This window comes from Acromyrmex echinatior, chromosome 8 (assembly GCF_024713525.1).
Source record: "Acromyrmex echinatior isolate Ae372 chromosome 8, ASM2471352v2, whole genome shotgun sequence".
Taxonomy (NCBI): domain Eukaryota; kingdom Metazoa; phylum Arthropoda; class Insecta; order Hymenoptera; family Formicidae; genus Acromyrmex; species Acromyrmex echinatior.
In genome coordinates, this window is record NC_141859.1 from 14,402,403 (window position 1) to 14,423,248 (window position 20,846).

The window sequence follows — 20,846 nt, forward strand, 5'->3', positions numbered from 1 at the left end:
TTTGCTGCATATTCAAGATATAGCCCATCGTTTCCGAAGTTGCAAAGTGTCTCTACAATAGATTTAACTCGTGCTTATCACCAGATTCCGGTAGCATCAGAAAATCGCCATAAGACTGCGGTCATTACTCCGTTTGAATTATACGAATTTAACGTAACGATTTTCGGTTTTTGCAATGCCCAATTATTCCAAAGATTTATAAACACAGTGCTTGATTTCCGAAAATATGGACTAACCATAAACATAGCTGAATATGTTTTTGCACAGAATCAGATACAGTATCTGGACTGTCAGCTACGGAATTGCACCTGCACCGCAGAAAATCGAAGCTATTTGGAAATATCCAAAACCAAAAACTCTAAGTGATTTTTTGGGATCATCAATTTTTATTGACGTTTCATCTCCATCGCCGCACGAATACAGGCGCCACTGAATAAATTATTAATCGGCGCAAGAAGGAAGGATAAACGATTAATTAAATGGTCGACCGAAATGGAACACGCGTTCAAAGAATGCAAGCAGCAACTGAGTGAACATTATTGGCTTATCCCAAAAATTATGCAACACTCTCATTAAAGACTAATGCATCGGACTAATTAAAGATCAATGCTTCGCAATCGGAGCTGCATTGAAACTTGCTAATGGAAAATGGGAACCTCTTGGTTTCTTCTTACATAAGTTAGATAAAACGCAAAACAAATATAATTCTTACAATACTCTTACAACTTATCGCGAGCTACTCGCCATATATAAAAGTATCAAGTTTTTCAGATACATGATAGAAGGAAGAGATCTAATAATTAAAACGGATCATAAGCCTTTAACATTTGCATTTCTTCAGAGATCGGACAAAACCACGCCCAGACAAATATGACAATTAGATTTTATTAGCCAATTCTCCATCAGAATCACATATATATTAGGTGTTGGAATTAATTCGTAGCGTTTTTTTAATGAAAGAATGTTATTTATTTCACATGAGCATTAAAAAATACATTAATGAAAGTACTTCCCATCACTTTCTACTACTTTTGACCATCTTTCGGGCAGTGAATGAATACCGCGTCGGAAGAACTGTTCATCTTTAGATGAAATCCAGGAATCGAACCATTTTGTACAATCTTCGTAAGATGTGAACTTCTGCTCGCACAAGCTATGAGCTAATGATCGAAACAAGTGGTAGTCGCTAGGTGCAATATCAGGAGAATACGGCGGGTGCGGTAGCACTTCCCATTTAAGTGTTTCCAGGTATGTTTTTACCGGTTTTGCAACGTGTGGGCGAGCATTGTCGTGCAGCAAGATGATTTTATCGTGTCTTTCGAAGTATTCCGACCGTTTTTGCTTCAATGCACGGCTCAAGCGCATCAGTTGCCGTCGGTAGAGATCTCCAGTAACGGTTTCATGCGGTTTTAGCAGTTCGTAGTATATGACACCCTTCTGATCCCACCAAATACAGAGCAGGAGCTTTGAGCCATGGATATTGGGCTTTGCCACTGATGTTGATGGTTCGCCGGGCTTAACCCATGACTTTCTGCGCTTTGGATTGTCATAATGGATCCACTTTTCGTCACCGGTAACAATCCGATGCAAAAAACCTTTTCTTTTCTGCCGTTGAAGCAGCAGTTCGCACGTGAGAAAACGTCTCTCAATATCCCTTGGTTTCAATTCATATGGGACCCAATGTCCTTCCTTCTGGATCATGCCCAAACTTTTAAGACGTTTTCCTATTGTTGAGAAGTCAACTTCCAATGACGTAGATAATTCTTTAAGTGTTTGACATGAGTTTTCATTGAGCAGTGCCTGCAAATCGTTATCTTCAAATTTTTTCGGCTGACCAGGTCGCTCCTTGTCATCCAAGTCGAAATCACCAGCTTTAAAACGTGCAAATCACTTCCTACACGTTTGCTCAGCCAGAGCATGTTCACTATACACATCCACTAAAATACGATGAGCTTCAGCTGCACTTTTGTTCATATTAAAGTAATGAAGCAAAACTCCCCGCAAAAACACTTTATCTGGCACAAATTTTGACATATTCAATGAATTATACAGTATTGTTATTTATGATTTCAAGAAAGGTTATGTACGGCAAATGACGTCCTATGATAGATGTTTACAATGTATACAGAACTATAGGTAACAACGAAATAGTGTACTGCTTGTGCCATCTCTTGTAAAACGCTACGAATTAATTCCAACACCTAATAGCTGGAGCAGGCAATGTAATAGCTGATGCACTTTTATAGAAACAATCGACATGTTAGTACTCGTTTCAGCATCAGAATTGGCCAGGACACAAGCCGACGATGACGAACTACGTAGCATCCTAAATGAAGAAAACAAATGGAATTGCTTCACAAATTATGGATTGACAATTCGGACACGTACATCTACTGTTCAACTCGTTAATCAAGCTTAACGATCGAACTAGGACCACAGCTTACCACCTCGCATCCAACGAGATGATTGAACGCTGACATCGATCGCTAAAGACGGCCATTATGTGTTACAGCAATTCCAACTGGGTAGAAGCCCTATCAACAGTTCTACTAGATTTATGAACGAATCACAAAGAAGATATTGGGACCAGCGCAGTAGCTAGTTTATGGTACACAATTAATACCCAGTGAGGTTTCCTTAGCGAAGAAATGCCCCTCGAGCCCCAATCGTATGTGGAGAAGTTTCGCGAGTACATGCGGAGCAAAACCTGCCACTCATCATATTAAAAGAAGAGCATTTACACATAAAACATTGTATACATGTTCGCATGAATTGATGTGGTCAAGAAGCCATTGGAACTACCATATAAAGGCCCTTTCGAAACCATCGAGCGACTGACAAATCATATCTTCAGAAGCAATTTTAAGAATAGATCTATGAATATATCTACTGAACGTACGCTTTAAATTAGCCTTTTACGAAGTTGATAATACAGAGGAGTCAACTCCAAAAGAAATAAGGACTTATACTAATCCTAGAAAAACTGTTACATTCAAAGATTAATATACAATATTTTTGTTACTAAGGTTTAAGAAAATTATATAATAAATTTTATATAATATAATAACATTATTTAAATTGCTAAGAAGGGGGTGATGTGGTGTCATCCTAGTAACTTAGACAACAGCGCCACTGTACAGCATTCATATTTATATTCATTCATTAGTTTAGAGATTGTTCAACTGCCTAGTCGGAATACTGTAATAAATAAATACCAATAAAAAGAGTTATCTATATAGCAGATGTACCTGTCATTCATTATCATCAAATTTCGCCGCGAACAGTACCTAAAGATGCTTACTGATGGACGCGGCAAATGCCGCGCGTGGCAATGCGGCACTTTAGAAAGAACTAGACTCTAGGTGCTTTTAAATCATTCTGCGTTGCCATAATCCAACTTCATTTGCGGCAATACTAAAGTATGGCTACTTGTGCGAAATTCAAAAGAAAAGATTCAGTGATGGCTGGAGTTTCGAAATTCCAAAAGTTAGCGTATATTTGTGTTTCTGTACAATACAATTTTAATTAACAAAAATATTAGGATAATAATGTTACACTAATTAGAGTAATATATGATAATTTATAATTATCAAGATTGGAGGTTAAGTGTACATTTTGTTGGTTCTAGAAAGCAAAAACGTAATATGTGTGAATAAATTATCTATTTTATCAATTCTTGTAAACATTTATGATTTGAAAAGTTTCGATTGATACATCGCGTGATATTATTAGTATTTTTTTTTGCAAAAGGTATACACATGTAGAATGTGCGAGACAATTCTCGAAGAAGATGACATACATGTCCATGAATGTTTAGCGAATTATCCATCGGTTTTTTATTATGAAAACATCCTTTAATTCTCAATGTAATAAGTAAAATTATTTACTTACCTTTTTTAAACAAAAGTGGAAAAGTGCGCTAAGAATATTTGTAACAAAAGATGTTATCAAATATTAATTTTATTGTCATTTTTACTTTATGATTCATAATTACGTAAGTATTACATTACTAAGTTTATCTTTTTATAATAATACACAATCATCATTAGAGATTATCATGTATACAAATTTCAATATACTGATTTTATTTCTACACAAACTCAAAAATCACATTATTTGAACTACGGCTCTAATAATATGATTATTTACTGTATGTACGTACCATTCGTCGCGTCAGCCACTTGCTCCCAAAGCTATTGTACAGTTCGCCTGTCACGTTTTGTTATATTTATCTTTTGATTCCACAATAGCTCTCGTGTAGATACTTCTGCAATTATTAGTTCTTCAAAGTTTCGCCTCTGCCTTGGTGTTACCAGCTCTTTATTACGGAACTTGCTCTACAACAAAAAGTTCTGCTCCGTCAATCGCACTTCGGCGCACAATGTTTCCAAGATCTCTCTACAAGATATTTAAATTGTTACATTCAAATAATATATTATTCGTTTTTACCTTTTGTATTTTATTTTTTATTTACCTTTTATATTTTATACACAAATAGATATTAGAGTTAAGTAAATAATAAAGAGTAGTACCACTTGGGCTTTATTTTTTAATTTGATAGAATTTTTGGCGCCAATTGTTGATATCATATCTTTTATACAAATGACAGATATCATTAGAGTTAAGTAAATAAATGATAAAAATAGTACTATTTGAGTTTTACTTTCTAATTTGATACAAATAATACATATCATTAACATAACAAAGATAAAGATAATATTACATAGGTTTTATAATTTGGTATATTCTTAGCGCACTTTTCTACCTTTTTTTAAAAAAGGTAAGTTTTAAATTTTACTTACTACATTGAGGATATAAATAAAGGGTGTTTTCAAAAAACGATGAATAATTCGCTAAATATTCATGGACATATACATCATCTTCTTCGAGAATTGTCTCGCACATTCCACAAGTATATACCTTCGACAACAAAAAAAATACTAATAACATTACGCGGTGTATCATTTTTTGATTCCAAATCATAAATGTATACAAGAATTGAAATAGATGATTTATTCATACATATTACAGTACGTTTTTGCTTTCTAGAAAACAAAATGTACACTTAATCTCCAATAATTATAAATAATCATATATATTAATCTAATTAGTGTAATATTATTATCCTAATATCTTTATAGTAAAATCGTATTATATAGAAACATAAATATACGCTAACCTTTGGAATTTCGAAATTCACTCCATCCATCACTGAATCTTTTCTTTTGAATTTCGCACAAGTAGCCATTTTTGCGTTGCCGCAAATGAAGTTCGATTAATCCAACTTCATTGACAACGTAGAATGATTCAAAAGCTCCTAAAATTTAGTTCCTTCTAAAGTGCCGTGCGCGGCATTTGCCGCCTTCATTAGTCTTTATATACATCATAATGACGACGCCACATTCTTGGCTGCACTATATCGCCCACCAGTGCAACACCCAGACTGTACTGTTACGTCCAGGAATTTAACTTTGACATTATGTGGCAAAAGGAACAAGATAGAATCGACAAAAAAATCTCTAATCTGCGGGCCAAACAAGAAATTTTGAATATAAATTGTATTAACTATAATATTACGAAATTTGTGAACTCTGAGATGAAATGTGATACTTCCTGTGCACCTTTAAAATTGAATACAGTTTCAACTAAAATCACGAATCCTGACACAATTCATTCATCATACAATATTAATATCACTCCTGAAAGATTTAATGGCAATTTTGATATACGTAATATTAATGAACAATGGCTGATAAATCTGAGCAATGCCAAAGTTTCAGATAAAGCCTTAGTCTTATTACAATTAGATCAACAGTTTAATTTACCTAACAACGTGGTATTACACGTGAGTCATCAAACACGTGGAATATAATCTTTTTAGGGCGGATGATGAAATACGTAAAAATGTTAGGAATGAAACTGTCCAAATTCTTAAAGCGATTAAGAATTGTAATAGTAAATCTTCTGAAAATACAATTTTATACGAAGGTGTAAGAGAAGTTAAGCGATTCATCTCAGAGAATCCGGATATTTTAATTACTAGAGCGGATAAAGGCAATACCACTGTAATTATGAGTCGAGATAGCTATAAAGAAAAAATGTATGAGATTCTTAATGATCATACTACATACGATTCAATCAAAAAAGATCCCACTAAGAAAATAACTGTTGAAATTGGTAAATTATTAAAAAATTGGAAAAATAAGGGGTACATTGATTCTAATTTATATAAAAAATTGTATGTTTCGGACGGCGAACTTCCGAGATCTTACCAAAAAATTTGCCAAAAATTCACAAAGAAGGTCACCCTTTAAGATTAATTGTCAGTTGTATTAATAGTGCTTTTTATTCACTGGCGACTTTCTTAAAGGAAATCATTGACAATAATAATATAAAAAATTTCAGTTTTGTTAAAAACAGCTTTGATTTAAATAAATAAACTCAATGGTAAAGCAATTGATACAAATTTTAGTATTATATCATTTGACGTGGTCTCCATGTACACGAATATTCCGACCGAATTAGTATCAAAAAGCATTGAACGTAGGTGGAATTTTATGGAGAATAAGACTTCGATTCCTTTACATGAATTTATCAAAGCAATTATTATAATTAATTCTACATTTTTTAGTTTTGATAATAAAATATTTAAACAGATTTTTGGCATGCCAATGGGTTCTCCTTTGTCCCCCATACTGGCGAACATTGTTTTACAAGATTTTGAACAAGAAATCATTACCAAGAATAACATTAATTCATCTTTTTATTTTCGTTATGTGGACGATATTGTATTAGCTATACACAAAGAAAAAGTTGAAAGAGTTCTAGAATTGTTTAACTCATATCATGAAAGGCTTAAATTTACTGTGGACTTTGGCGATGATAACGGCATACATTTCCCAGATGTTAAATTAATGAGACAGGAAGGAAATATCATCTTCGATATTTATAAAAAACCTACCAATTCTGGGAGATATCTTAATTATTTTTCGAATCATCCGTTAGAACACAAAAGGGGAGTTATTATTGGGCAATTTGATAGAATTCTATTCTTATCCCATCCTAAATTTCATGAAAAAAACATCTCTGAATTAATTCACACGTTTCTAAGTAATGGTTATCCTTTAAAGTTTATATTTTCTACAATAAATAATTGAATTAAAACTTTGGAAAACAGAACTAATTTAGATCAAAATCGTAAAGAAATTAATAATGAATGTGACTCTAATGTTACTTCAAAAAAATTTTTCACGATATTTGGGCAAAGTTTCGGAAAAATTTAAAAAACTTTCACTTTGTGTACGGTTTTAATATAGCTTATAAACCTATGAATAAATTGAATATATTTATTAAGACAGGAAAGGATTCTTTGCCTAAGAATGACCAATGCGGAGTAGTTTATAAAATTAATTGCTTAAACTGTGAATCGTCTTATGTTGGCCAAACTAAAAGGAAATTAAAAACTCGGATTAAAGAACATAAGGCCGATATAAGAAAACCTTCTTCCGAAATTTCTGTAGTTTCACGTCACCGTATGAATGAGATGCATGAATTAGATTGGGATAATATAAGAATTTTAGATATAGAACAATCTTTAGCGAAAAGAAGAAGTTCGGAAATGATACATATAAAAAGACAAACAAGTGGTATCAATAAGCAAAGTGACACGGAAGGTTTGCCTGAGGTTTATTTTCCTCTTCTAAAGAAGGATGTCTCTTTCTTTTAATAAACAATTCTAGAACTTTCTAAATTTTTGACTCAGATATATAAATAGTGGTAAAATATATGATAGGACAAATAACAACACATAATGTCACGACAAAATTCTAATTGTGTAAAAGAAATACTCGAGATTCATCGTTTGGTTTTTTTGCTGTAAAACAGCAAAAGGTAATGATTCTATTTCTTTATATTCCGACTAGAAGATTTTAATATATACAATTTTATTTAAATTAGAATCTGGAAATTCTTGGTCTACACTTTTCTTGATATGACAATTGGCGTTGTAACATTACTGTATGAAGCATCTTCACATATAAAAGAACATGTTTATTCAATTACAACTCTCGACTGTTGAATTTAATGTCAACTAGATGTAACTCTGCGTTTTAAGAATATTATTGAATTACTGAAGATGGCCAGATTGTGGCCGAAACGTTTAATGTTTTAATTAATGTAATAATAATTAAATATCACAAACTATAACTTGTGCTGTGGTTTTTTATGCTCTTATTTTTTATATGTGTTAATATTAGAACTACGTTAGTTTCAAGATATATATTTGGAATACTCTAAATGTTCGCAAGTTAGTATTATCTGAGATGACTAGGAGCCATATAGTATAGGTTTGAGTAACTTATATATATTTATGAAGAGACAAATTATAAAGTTAATTGTTTAGCCTATTAACTACTCGGAAAATTCGTGAATATGCAATCGTATAATAGTGACTAATGCTATGAGATCGATGCTAGAACGTAATTCAATCTTAAGAATATATTACTCATGAAATAATTCTAATGAGATAGAATGATCGATACGATTTATTGATTGGAATCTGCGGCTCCCTAGAGCGTTTGCTGCACACGTGTAATTGTAAGAGTCAGAGGTTTTACGAGAAGAATTGGAAATTCGAAAATTGGAAGATTTTATTAAAATCAAGATACTTAACAGAGACACGTGGCTTGTTGCGGCGGAAGCCATCAGCAGGCTCTCGATCCTTTCAGCACGAGATGGGAAACAGAGAAAACGAGGGTCGCTTCCTTCCGAAAAGATTAGGCCTCTCTCGCCCTACTCCATCCGGAGCGTCACGTAATAGGAGGAGGGATCTGCCTTAAGGCAGACCCTCTCGTAACAGTATACTCACCGAAGAAAACGCTCGAGTTGCTACATGTGGAGGTGGCGTCAGCGATGAAAACAGCGCAAAAGGCGAAATATAATAGGGCAAAAATATTGTGTGAACATAACAGTACCATGTTTCCATAGCTACCCTAACAGCACAAACGTCGATATGTAGATTGTAAGTCGACTTTGTACAGACATCCTTTCAATATCGACTTTAGGACGTCTAGTGCGATTTACGCTCGCAAGCTTAAATGTGGAATCATTTCATCCTTGTTGTTTAACTATAGTTAAACAAGAATGAATGCTGTTCATGAGCGTTGTGATCATGAATCGAACCACAGCCTAGAATAATTGATTTAAAGTCGGTTTACAATGGGAGTACATCTTTAAAATGGGACATTACTTAGAGACGTCTCCAAGTCGTCTGAAGTCGACTTACGGACATTCATTTTTCAAACGTCTAGAAGCTATAGTCGACTCAGAGTCGACTTAAAGTCGACTTTGTACTGTTAGGGTGGTGGTAAGCGAACTCATTTGGTGTACCGTGTTTCCGTGGCTACGATATAGTGCAAATTTTATGCACGAAGTGGAATTTTGTTACACTGTCTCAAAGGGACGGTATAATGCCTGTTCTACAATAGGATCGCAAGAACAGATAAACCGTAAGAAATTGACCAATCACAGTTAAGTATGAGAAGAATAATCGACTATGATTGGTTAATTTCTTACGGCTTACTGTTTACTACACTATTATAGAATAGGCCTTTGTATATCAAACTTGCATAGTCAGATAAACACATGCATAAAAAAAATTATCCAATCACATTTTACATGTCTTTATAAGGGTTACGTCTCAGGATGATCCGGTCAATTCTCGGTTTCAAATCAACCTGAGGCTGTGAATAAGATAGGAAACTCGCGATTCCACGCGTCGGACGAGACCGCGAGATTGTTCAATTTACTGATTGGCTAGATGTAAACGCTGGATATAGCGATTATTGTAGATTCGGACTCATTCCACGATCGTTCCTCCGTCGCTCCCAAGAATACGAGAAATCTTTCTAATATTCTGAGGCATTCGGAGCAAACTGTAACCACGCGAAATGTAACCAATGCTAGAGTGTTGCAAGTTCCGAACGTTCGGGATAACCCAAATAAATGTAGTGATGCAAAACCCCTAATAATTTTCCTTTTCGGAAATCGGTAGCGCAGTGTAACATTCAATGCATTTCATTATTCCGCTCTCTTTATGTTGATGGAATAAGGCGGATGCACAACAATAGCTACATATCCACGCGACGTACGGGTTAATTGATAGAAGCTAAGCATCGACTGAAGCGCATGAACGCGGAAATGGAGGGCACATGTTTCGTGCGATTCATCGACGGCGAAAGTTTAGTTGACAAATGCAAAAGAGGCTTTCTTACCTTGAGAAATACTCAGTTGGATGCCCTCTGATGCTCTCAAATGCCAGTCAAAGAGATGGTCGATGCAACAAAGCCTCTGCAACTTTCTAGATAAATTCAGTCGTCGACTCGCTAAAGCTGCTTTCTCGGATAGATGATCACTTTTCACTAATTTTATAGCAATTATATTATCGAGATTACGTGGTTTAACGAAGAAAAGTGGGGATTACAAAGGAATTCACTCGAATTTGGTTAATTAAATGCGTATTTAATATTAATTCACGCGGTACACTAATTAATTTTACGCAAAAATATATTATTTCTTAACTAAATTGAAGAATTACGTCTATAGAAGTTGGAACATATGATTCTAGATTTAGAAGTTAAAACTAACACTCTTAAATTTGGAAATTGAAAACAAAGAAAGAAAAATTATATTCGAACTTGGAATTAGGATTCGCGCATAGCGCTTAAAACTAAAGCGATTGAGCAGACAAAGGAAGGAGCCGGTGTTTACGCGCGTGTCCACTCTAAATGACGCGCCCTGTTATTCTGCCTTCTCTCCCACATTTTGTCCGTGGGCTTCCTAAAAATCTCTTCCATTGACCGCTCTGTCGGCTGTAAGTGTCGAGGAGGTACGTCTCTAGAAATTTGGTGCTTGTATTATTTCAAGTCTGTTCAATAATAATTACTGGACATATTAAAATTGTTACGGATGTGACAATAAGAAAAATGCGATTGGATAATTTTCTTTATGCATGCGTTTATGCGGATATGCAAATTTGTGTGGCTATACTCTTAAGCGGGAAGCACAGACTTTTGCATAACGCATAACAGACAAGGCATAAGAAATTGAACCAATCAAAGTTCTTTATTCCATAGAAAGGAAGAAAATGAAGGTAGTGGCTTCGATTGATGGATATTTTCTTATGCATTATGTGTTATGCATTATGCAAGAGTCTGTGCTCTTCGCTTTAGAATCCTAGATTTATTAAAGAAGCACAACCGACTTATGTCAGTATCATAAAAGTTCCAAAAAAAATATTAAAAATAGCGTCGTTTGCAAGGCGAACTACGAAATCCATCAATCATTTATTAGACAGTGTTACGTCCCAAGGTCCAACCGTTGGTAATTGATACCTGGACAAACCGGGGACCAATGGCGGGTAACAAATCGAGAGTTGCGCGTCCTTTCGGTTAAGAAGAAACCTACGGTAATCCCTTCATGAATCTTGCTGGTGGTTCGGTCCGTGGTGCGGGACACGCGGCTCAGTCTGGACTCCGGTTGGTCAGGCTCCTTGTAGGTGCTCGATGATTGGCCGGCGCTGATTCCGCTCGTTCACACACACGATCTCCAAGTTAAACGATAAACGTATACGCGCGGCGGCGTTTATTGTAAAAGGAGAGGTTTCGTCTAATATTATTATATATACGTACTTATAATTGCTCAAAAGTAATTAGTGTATTTTATAACTTCTGCAGTTGCTACACACATCCAGACTTATGTTATAACTAATAATTAGATGCGGTTAACTAGGAAAGTTAAATAAGATGTACCTATGATTAGATTGGATTGCTCACGCGAGTAGAATTTAGGAATTAAACTAGAAATCACGATACTCTGGAAGAAACCGTTTCTCTTCGACCCGACCTGACCCCGGGAGGTTTTGAACTGACTGCTTAAAACACTCGCTGCTCGCGCGAGAGAGCAAGTCCCGTTTTTTAGAACCCGAACGCTTTCAGGAAAAAGGTGCCCCTCCATGCTAGTAGGGCGCGTGAGGTGGGGAGAAGATGTCAGGGGCGGTCCCTGCAGTTCTAGTGCCCCGTCGGTTATTGAAGTAAGGAAAAATTTGTAATTTGGCCAGGGACATTCCTGGACAAGTTTTATAAGTACCGCTGACGTGACAGTGTGCGGCAGCACTTAATTTTAATTGGCTGATTCTTACGTCTTATGTTTATATTGGGTCATCTAAAAAGTATCCGCGGTACTTTGTCACTAGATATATGATCATCAACACACATCTAGTGACAAAAAACCGCGGATACTTTTTAGATGACCCAATAGTTAAAAGATGTGTACCATAACCTTAATAATATTGTATATCCATATAAATTTCCATAACCACATAAATATATGCATAAAGAAAATTATCCAATCGCTCTTACATAAATGTTATGAAATTGAAGTGAATTATCCAATTTCTCTTACATAATTGCACGTAAAATGTGATTGGATAATTTTCTTTATGCGACTATGCAAGTTTGTATGAATATACCCTTAAAGTTGCATGAACAAAAAACTCTCTCTAGTTAAAATTATGTTAAAATTAAGATTAATTAACTCAAATTAAATGAAAAATTAATTTTAGCAAATATTTTTATTAAATCAAAATAACCTAATTTTCTTAAAATTAGATTACTTTAAATAAAAAAAATTACAATATAGATATAAATGTTAAATATAGATTATCAAATATATTTAATATTTTATTTGTAAATTATATGAAAAAACAAATAATTTTTTATATAACAATTTTTTCTTTTGCAATAAAAAACTGAGTTTTACATAGATATTTGCAAATAGTATCAGTCATCAGACGTGATAAAACAAAAATATTGGGTCATCTAAAAAGTATCCGCGGTACTTTGTCACTAGATATATGACCATCAACACACATCTAGTGACAAAAAACCGCGAATACTTTTAGATGACCCAATATTTCTTAAATGCTTAGCTTTTTTTGAACTAATTCTTTAATATTTAAGATTTTATAGAAAAAAATATTAATGTTTAAAGAAATAAAACAAATTTTAACTTTAAAAGAAAAGTGTTAATAAATCGAAGTTTTAAAGTAATTACGTTAAGTCAAAATTTAATTCATTTGATATAAGCTAAATTAAATTAAAAATTATTAACTTTTTATTCAATTTTTAACTTATTAACTAGTTTGTACCCTTAATAAAAGTAACGATTGTATTTATTACTATCACTCAAAGAGTTATGTCCGTAAACATTTTGTAAAAGAATTTTAATTCCCAGGTGATGTATTCTTAAACATCTGTGATATCTGTAAAAATACATACAAAATATTAATAAAAATTTACTTAAAAATTAACACAATGTCATTGCCTATTTCGAGCCGTAATTAAATTAACTTTAAATTAATATAATTAATTTATTAATGTTGTTAATGTTGTAATTATATTAATTTAATTATAGCTCGAAATAAGCCATGACATTGTGTTAATTTTTAAGAAAATATACGAAAATTACGAACATATACGCATTTTTTACTCCACTTTTAAAAATTTACTTTATTGAAATAAATTTTATTACATAATCAACACATATCAGACTGCATTCCATTTAATGTTCACAACGCTCGTGGAATTTCATCCTTATCGTTTATCAAATGTTAAACAAGGACGAACGATGCTTGCGAGCGTTGCGAGCGTTAAGTCAATGCATGTCACAAATAAAAAAGAAATAAATTTTATAATATAATTAAAGTCAAAAGTATATTTCACAAATTAATTATCAAATATTTGTATTATTTTAACATAAATATTAACATTTTATTATAAGAAAATATTTGCATCTAAATTATACTGTAACTGTATACGAATTATATCAGTAATATATATATAATAATATAATAATATAAATTATACTGTAACTGCATACGAATTATATCAGTAATATAATAATATAATCTTACGCGCTGACATAATTCAATTATATTATATTCTACAGGACCAAATTCATTTCATGCGTTCTCTGTTTTTACCTCAAAGGACATTTAAGCTTATCATTTTACTACTATTGACAGTATAAGCATTTCAATGATTGACTACAAGTAGCTATTATTATGCGTATGTTTCTTTTCTCCGATATATATTATAATGGTGAACATTATAATATTCGTTTTTCATGTCACCAATGTCTGTTTTAGAAAGCGAAATAAAAAATTTATTATGTTTTGTTTTTACCGACTGTAATAAATATGTATGTTTAACATTGAAAATGATCTGAGTGTGATCGAAACGTTTACTGCTAGCATATTATATTAAATTTTTACTTAACGATATATTTGTTTCTTTTATTTTTGTTCAACTTTTATATTTCGACGGTTTATTTTATTTTATATAATAATTTTTGGCTCATAGTCCTTTTTTTCTCTGATTTTTTTATAATAATATAATTATTTAATAAATTATGCATAATTGCCATCATATCTTACTTCCCATATAATTTTTGGATGCAGCGATTTTTTTTTTAATATAATTATTAAATATTTGTATTATTTTAACATAAATATTAACATTTATCATAAGAAAATAATATTTACATTTAAACTATATTGCAATTGCATACAAATTACATCAGTAATATAATAATATAGTTATTTAATATAATTATGCATGATTGCCATCGTCTTACTTCCCATATAATTTTTAAATACAGCACATCATTTAATATTTTTTTGTTTAATATTACGACATGTTGGTATAGTATAAAATATATATAGCTAAACTTATCTTCAAATAAATGTTTTAGATCAATGTTATTATTTAATTTATAGTTAATATAACATTATCTTTATATCTTCTAAACATTTTTTCATGAAAAAACTAAAAAGTTTTGCTATTTGCAAGGAAAAGTGTATCATTTATTTACATCTAAATTTACTTAATTTATTACAATTAGATTACAATTTTATTACAATTTATTACAATTGGATTGATTTTACTGCCGACATATTTAATGCAATTACGACAAACCTTTTACGTCTTAATTATACTGAAAACGTATGACCAGCAACGTGATGTAAAATACATATTTAATTCAACACGTGATAGGATAATTTTTTTATTTGTTTTATTCAACTTAAAACTTTTAATATTTGATTGTTGTAAATCATTGCTTTCAACATTGCGATAAGTCATCCCTTAAAAAGTGTTTTAATATACTGATTAACTTAGTAACTGATTAATTATTCAGTAACTGATGATATTTCATCAATTATTGAAATTAGTTTATTATAATTAATCAGTATATTGAAACACTTTTTCCTAAAGTATTATCATTGCTTTGATTTGATTATAGTAACTTATTGTATAAAAACAAATAATGAGCTAATGAGAATTATATGCACAGTTAGTGCGAAAATAAAAACGTTTATTATCGAAAAATCTATAATTAATTACACATAGACATTTCGGCTTGCCTTCATCGAATCATAATCAAATGTTTAGATACTGATGAGGATTTGAAAAATAAATCTGAAAAATTTTACGAAGTTATGAATTTTCTAAATGAATTTATCGAACTAATTTTATTATAACTTTTGGTAATAAAAATAATTGGAAACCATTTCAGAAAAGCATAATATTAATACAAAATCGATAATTAAACTATCAACATATTTGTTAAATAATAAAAATTATAAATATGTTTTGATTAGTAGATTTACTAAGATTGCAATCGAAAATTTATTTTCAGTATTCCCTGGTGAAAAAGTTTCCTGATGAAAATGTTGTTGAAATTATTCCACGTTTTGGAATTTTAGCGAAATTGCTGAAAATTTGCTGAAACTTCACTGAAAGTGAATTTTTCAGCTAATATACTAAAAAATCACTTACTTATTCCCCTCATTATTTCTATTACTAACTATTTTTAGTTAGTAATAATTTTAACCAGAGCCATTTATTTTGCCACGAGATAGATGTATTCTGGTTTTGAATCTTCAGAAGCTAAATATTCTAATGCTGTACTTATTTCATAACTTAAAACATAAGCACTTTTTACACGCATTTTTTGAAAATGTTTTGATCTATCAAAATATTTGTCACGTAATTTTGGACATAATGATAATAGGAAATTCTTTTGCTTATTAAATAATCCCTGGTAATTTCCTGGTTTAACATGTGTTACATTTGTTGATAAATTATACTTTTTTACATAATGATCTGACGTTTAAATTCATAATTAAACATTCTTTGTTTGAAACTTTTGAATGCATACATACAATCATGAAAAAAGAAAAACTATCTTCTTTTGGTCTCATGAATGAATGCATTTATTTTATATTGTTGAATATTTTGGTACTTGAATATTAAATGCTCTCCACATAGCTTGATTTGAAGCACATATATGAAATTACGGCGTGAATATATAATCCGATTTCTTCAGTTTTTTTAATAATTTATATAATTTGTTTATATATTGATCCTTGAGTTATATTTATTTCATCTAAAATAACAGAGTCTTTATCTGTACTGTACCAGGCTTGCCGCCGGCTCAGTGCTCCCAAAAAAGTGAGAATAGTGAGTTTTATATTATTTCGAAATAATGAGAGAAAAGTGAATTTTTTTAAACATTGAGCAACAAACTAATTTGTTTTAGATTTGATTAAAATTGTATAGAATTATATCTAAGAATTAGCACTTTATTATTTTGAATATTATATGACAATGATACTTTTCATGATCATTTAATATTCCATTAAATACATTTTTGAATTTTAAAAACGTTATCATTAAGAATACACATTTCAACACGTTCGGCAGAGAAGATGACAAATTTCTACTAACTAATAGCATCTAAATTCAGAAACTGAACCAACTTAGGAATGAAATAAGTGTCTGGAAACAAAGTTATTATTTTCAAATTATTATTTAATATAGGTATCTAGTTTCTTAAAATTCTATAAGTTTATTTAAGTCTTTCATAATCAGTAAAATTAGAACATATTTAAAACTTTCTAGTATAATTTTCCCTTAATATTGGGTTGAAGGAAAAGTTCTATGGTATTTTGTTAGTCAAAATTATACAACATATCTTCGTTAAAAATAAACAAAATTTAAATTTAAAAATTTCTAAACCTTGAAATCTACTTTTGAATAATAACTATATTTTTTGAATTTATGTGAGTTTTGTAATTTTTATATATAGAAAACTACGAGCTGAAAAAAAGGGAAATTTTTCTTTTCACTTTGTGGGTCTGTTACATGCCAAAAAAATTTGTAAAAATTTTTTACTATTTATATCGTGAAAGTTTGAAGTTTTCCTTACAAAATCATTTTTAAGAAATGTTTCTATGATTTTTTATTCTTGAATTATTCACGAGTTAAGTAAAAAAAGAGTATTTTGACTTTGATTGTTCATATACTTCATTAAAAATCATCTGCAATTAAAAAAAAACAGTTTTTTAAAGCTAAATCGTTGCTCTATTGAGTGATATAATTACAATTTAAAAAATAGGATAGATAAATTTGAGCTAAAAATGATATTGCTATTCTTATAACTATTGCTCATAAGTAATATCAATAGTAATATCACATTTTTATAACTCAAATTTCTACATATTTTACATTTAAAAAATTAGTATATTATTTGATAGAGCAAAGTTTCAGCTTTAAGAATCCGTTTTATTAACTACATATAATATTAATATGATGATTTTTAACATTATGAGTAATCAAAATCAGAATGCTCTTTTATTTAATCCGCGTGTAACTTGATAACAAAAGTGGTAACAAAAAGTCGTAGAAACATTTTTCAAAAACGAACTTTTAAAAAACTTTAAGCTTTCACATCAGATAGTTGATAATTTCGCAACAAATATATTTTGTATATAATTGTGAGCTAACAAAATTCCACAGAACTTTTTCTCCAACCCAATATTATTTGGTATAATATCGCAATAAGTTTTACACATTTGTAATATCACATATAAGTAATATCACATATTCTAATAAGTTTTTCATACTGTTAAAGCTATCACCTTACATGGCACAAGTACATATGACAACATGACAACACTTTTCACGACTATAGCGCTCAATAAATTGATTTAATTTAAGTGGATTGGAATAACTGTAAATTATAATGAAATGCTTAAATAAAAACCTTCCTTAAATAATTAGTAAAAGAAAATCCCACCATATATGGCATGAGATTCAAATTATTCGAATCTATTCACAGAAAAGGAATGAAAACAAAAATTTTAAAAAATGCACAACTTTTTAAATGCAAAAATTTTAAAAAATGTACAACTTATTAGACAGAAATTATAGCAAATACAGAAATAATACAATTTTATCAAAAAATAGTGAGTTTTTACTGAAAAAATGAACAAAAGTGAGCCTTCTTCAAAATAGTGAGTAAAGTGAGAATAATGACTCAGGCAACCTGATCTGTACTATTACTAAATTGTGAAACTTTTATATTTAAAAATTGATAAATTTCATACAATATTCCACTTTAGAATTTTAACTTTTCAAATTTTCTATTTAATGTTCTAATAGATGGAATGGGGAACTTTGCGAAAGCTCTTTATATCCTGATAGGCTGCACACAAATTTTAAGTGATATATTTTAATTACATTACATCATTTGGAATTTTTTAATATTTTTTGTTTAAAGAACTGTATCTGATCTGCAAAAGTTGTCAAATAACTGTAGGATAACTATTCGATAATGCATACTTTTTTTTTTAATTCCTTAATTCTGTTTTTATATTGGTTTTGTAAACGTTTATATCTCTTTTCCATACTCATTCGTAGTGATTCTGACTTCCGAAGCAGCTTTTCTAATTTCTTAATTTTTTCCATATACAATAAATTTTGTTTATCCAAACTGCGTTCTCGTTTTGAAACCAATGTGTCGTCTTGTATGTTTCCATCACTATATGATTCTGCTATTTCTTCTTCAACAGTTTTTTTGTTTATTTGATGAGTTACTGCTTTTTCTTCTTCAATATCAGATAGAAGATTATCTGATTTACATTGACCTTCTTTCAGATTATTTATAGATATTGTAACAGTACCATCATAATCTGTCTTAGATATTATTATCTGAGATTGTTTAATTCCATTTAAATTAGCAGTATTTTCTGAATAAAAATAAATATTATCTAATTAGTAGCAATTACAATGATGACAAAATTAACTATTACTTTGAATTAATTACTATAATATTAATTACTATAATATTAATTACTATAATATTAATTACTATAATATTAATTACTATATTTTTTGTATATATTGGATCATCTAAAAAGTATCCGCGGTACTTTGTCACTAGATATATGACCATCAACACACATCTAGTGAACAAAAAACCGCGGATACTTTTTAGATGACTCAATATTAATAATTACACACTTAAATATCATTCTTATTATTTCTAATATAAACTGAGAGAATAATAAATTATACAAAGTTAAAATTGAACTTACGATTAATTTTAGCTTTGTTTTTTTGTTGAGTTACTAATTCTCCAAATATTGTTGGAACTGCTGTACACTTAAGTTTTTTTGTTCCATCGATTCGTATCTTTTCCCACATATTTGAGGTAAAATGAAACTTAAAAATAAGGAAGTAATTTTACTATTTATATCAAGAAAAAATATAATAATAATGTAACACACAAAAATAAATTAAAATATAATAAGTGTAAAGTTGTGCACATATTCAAAAGTAAAATATAAAATTAAATAGGAAAATATATAAATAAAATACCTCACATAATGCTGCAGAGCGATTTAATATTTTATTTTCCAGTTTGGCATTTCTTATCCATACGTTTCGGCGATAAGCATTTTTTGGAAAACAATTCATTTTAACACCTTTATTAGACGAATTCTTACAACCAACTGCTGCACAGGTTACCATTTCGTCGATGTCTACATAAAAATTAGATAATTATGAAGGAGATAATCGATTTTAATGAAATTAGGCTCATTCGATGCGTTTTTGCACGAAATGAATGAATGTGGCAGAAAAAAGTGTCGCTCTGCCCCATGAACTGAGTAAGCGTTAAAGTTGACAACTATGGAGGTTAGTCTGAATCTTACGCGGAATTAGAAATACTATCCTCACACTACAAATTCCAAATGGGCTTTTATTGCCTCTAAAAAGACTGTTCTCACATCCCACTGTCTTCATGAGTTAGGAATATTCCAAGCAGACTAGACTGTAACTTCTAGGCGATTAGGCCTCAAACGGCTAGGTGTCATTTTTTTTTTATTCGGGACGGCGTAGCCGCCCCGAACCCAAGCGTTATACAATCCACTGTACACATAGATTATAATTTATTTGGAATAAAACTATGTACAATAGAAACATTGCACGAGTAACATTCATTGGCCGTCATTTAATATTCATTCATCGGCCATCTTCATAATTACCAAAAATTATTAAAACTATATTTTGTATAATATTATTCATTACATAGCAACACAAGAAAACATTTGTAAATACAAATGATTATGTTTAATCTGACGTCTCCTTCAGCAGAATTAAGGCCTAGGGTGCAGTCGAGTTGCTGCTATAAATGCTTCGAAGCATTTTTTGATTGGTCAATTAATAAATTTCTTTCTTCCGATTGGATCAAATGTTTATTGAATGTTTCGAAGCATTCGTAGTGGCAACTCGACCCCTAGTTTTACACTCACAGTTAAGTCTTAGATGGGGTTCACATCTTGACGGAAAACGAAAAGCGGAAAAGCGGAAGCCAATCAAAACTTGCGGAAAGACAGAAGCAGACAAGCGAAATGTACCGCCTATTACTACTGCGAGTTCCGATTG

At 30.9% G+C, this 20,846-nt stretch overlaps 1 protein-coding gene and 1 pseudogene across 1 annotated transcript; both read right to left on the bottom strand.

The window, feature by feature from the left end:
* Positions 1 to 3,725: 3,725 nt before the first annotated feature.
* LOC147908856 (uncharacterized) lies at positions 3,726 to 9,211 on the bottom strand (annotated as a pseudogene).
* Positions 9,212 to 14,890: 5,679 nt separating this feature from the next.
* On the bottom strand, positions 14,891 to 20,584 carry LOC105148591 (uncharacterized). Its single transcript, XM_087408543.1, has 4 exons — positions 20,114 to 20,584; positions 19,779 to 19,942; positions 19,496 to 19,622; positions 14,891 to 19,147 (listed from the first exon to the last, which is right to left on the bottom strand). The coding sequence occupies exons 1-4, from the start codon at positions 20,202 to 20,204 to the stop codon at positions 18,723 to 18,725; spliced, it is 807 nt and encodes a 268-aa protein (XP_087264669.1). The 5' UTR covers positions 20,205 to 20,584; the 3' UTR covers positions 14,891 to 18,722.
* Positions 20,585 to 20,846: the final 262 nt, after the last annotated feature.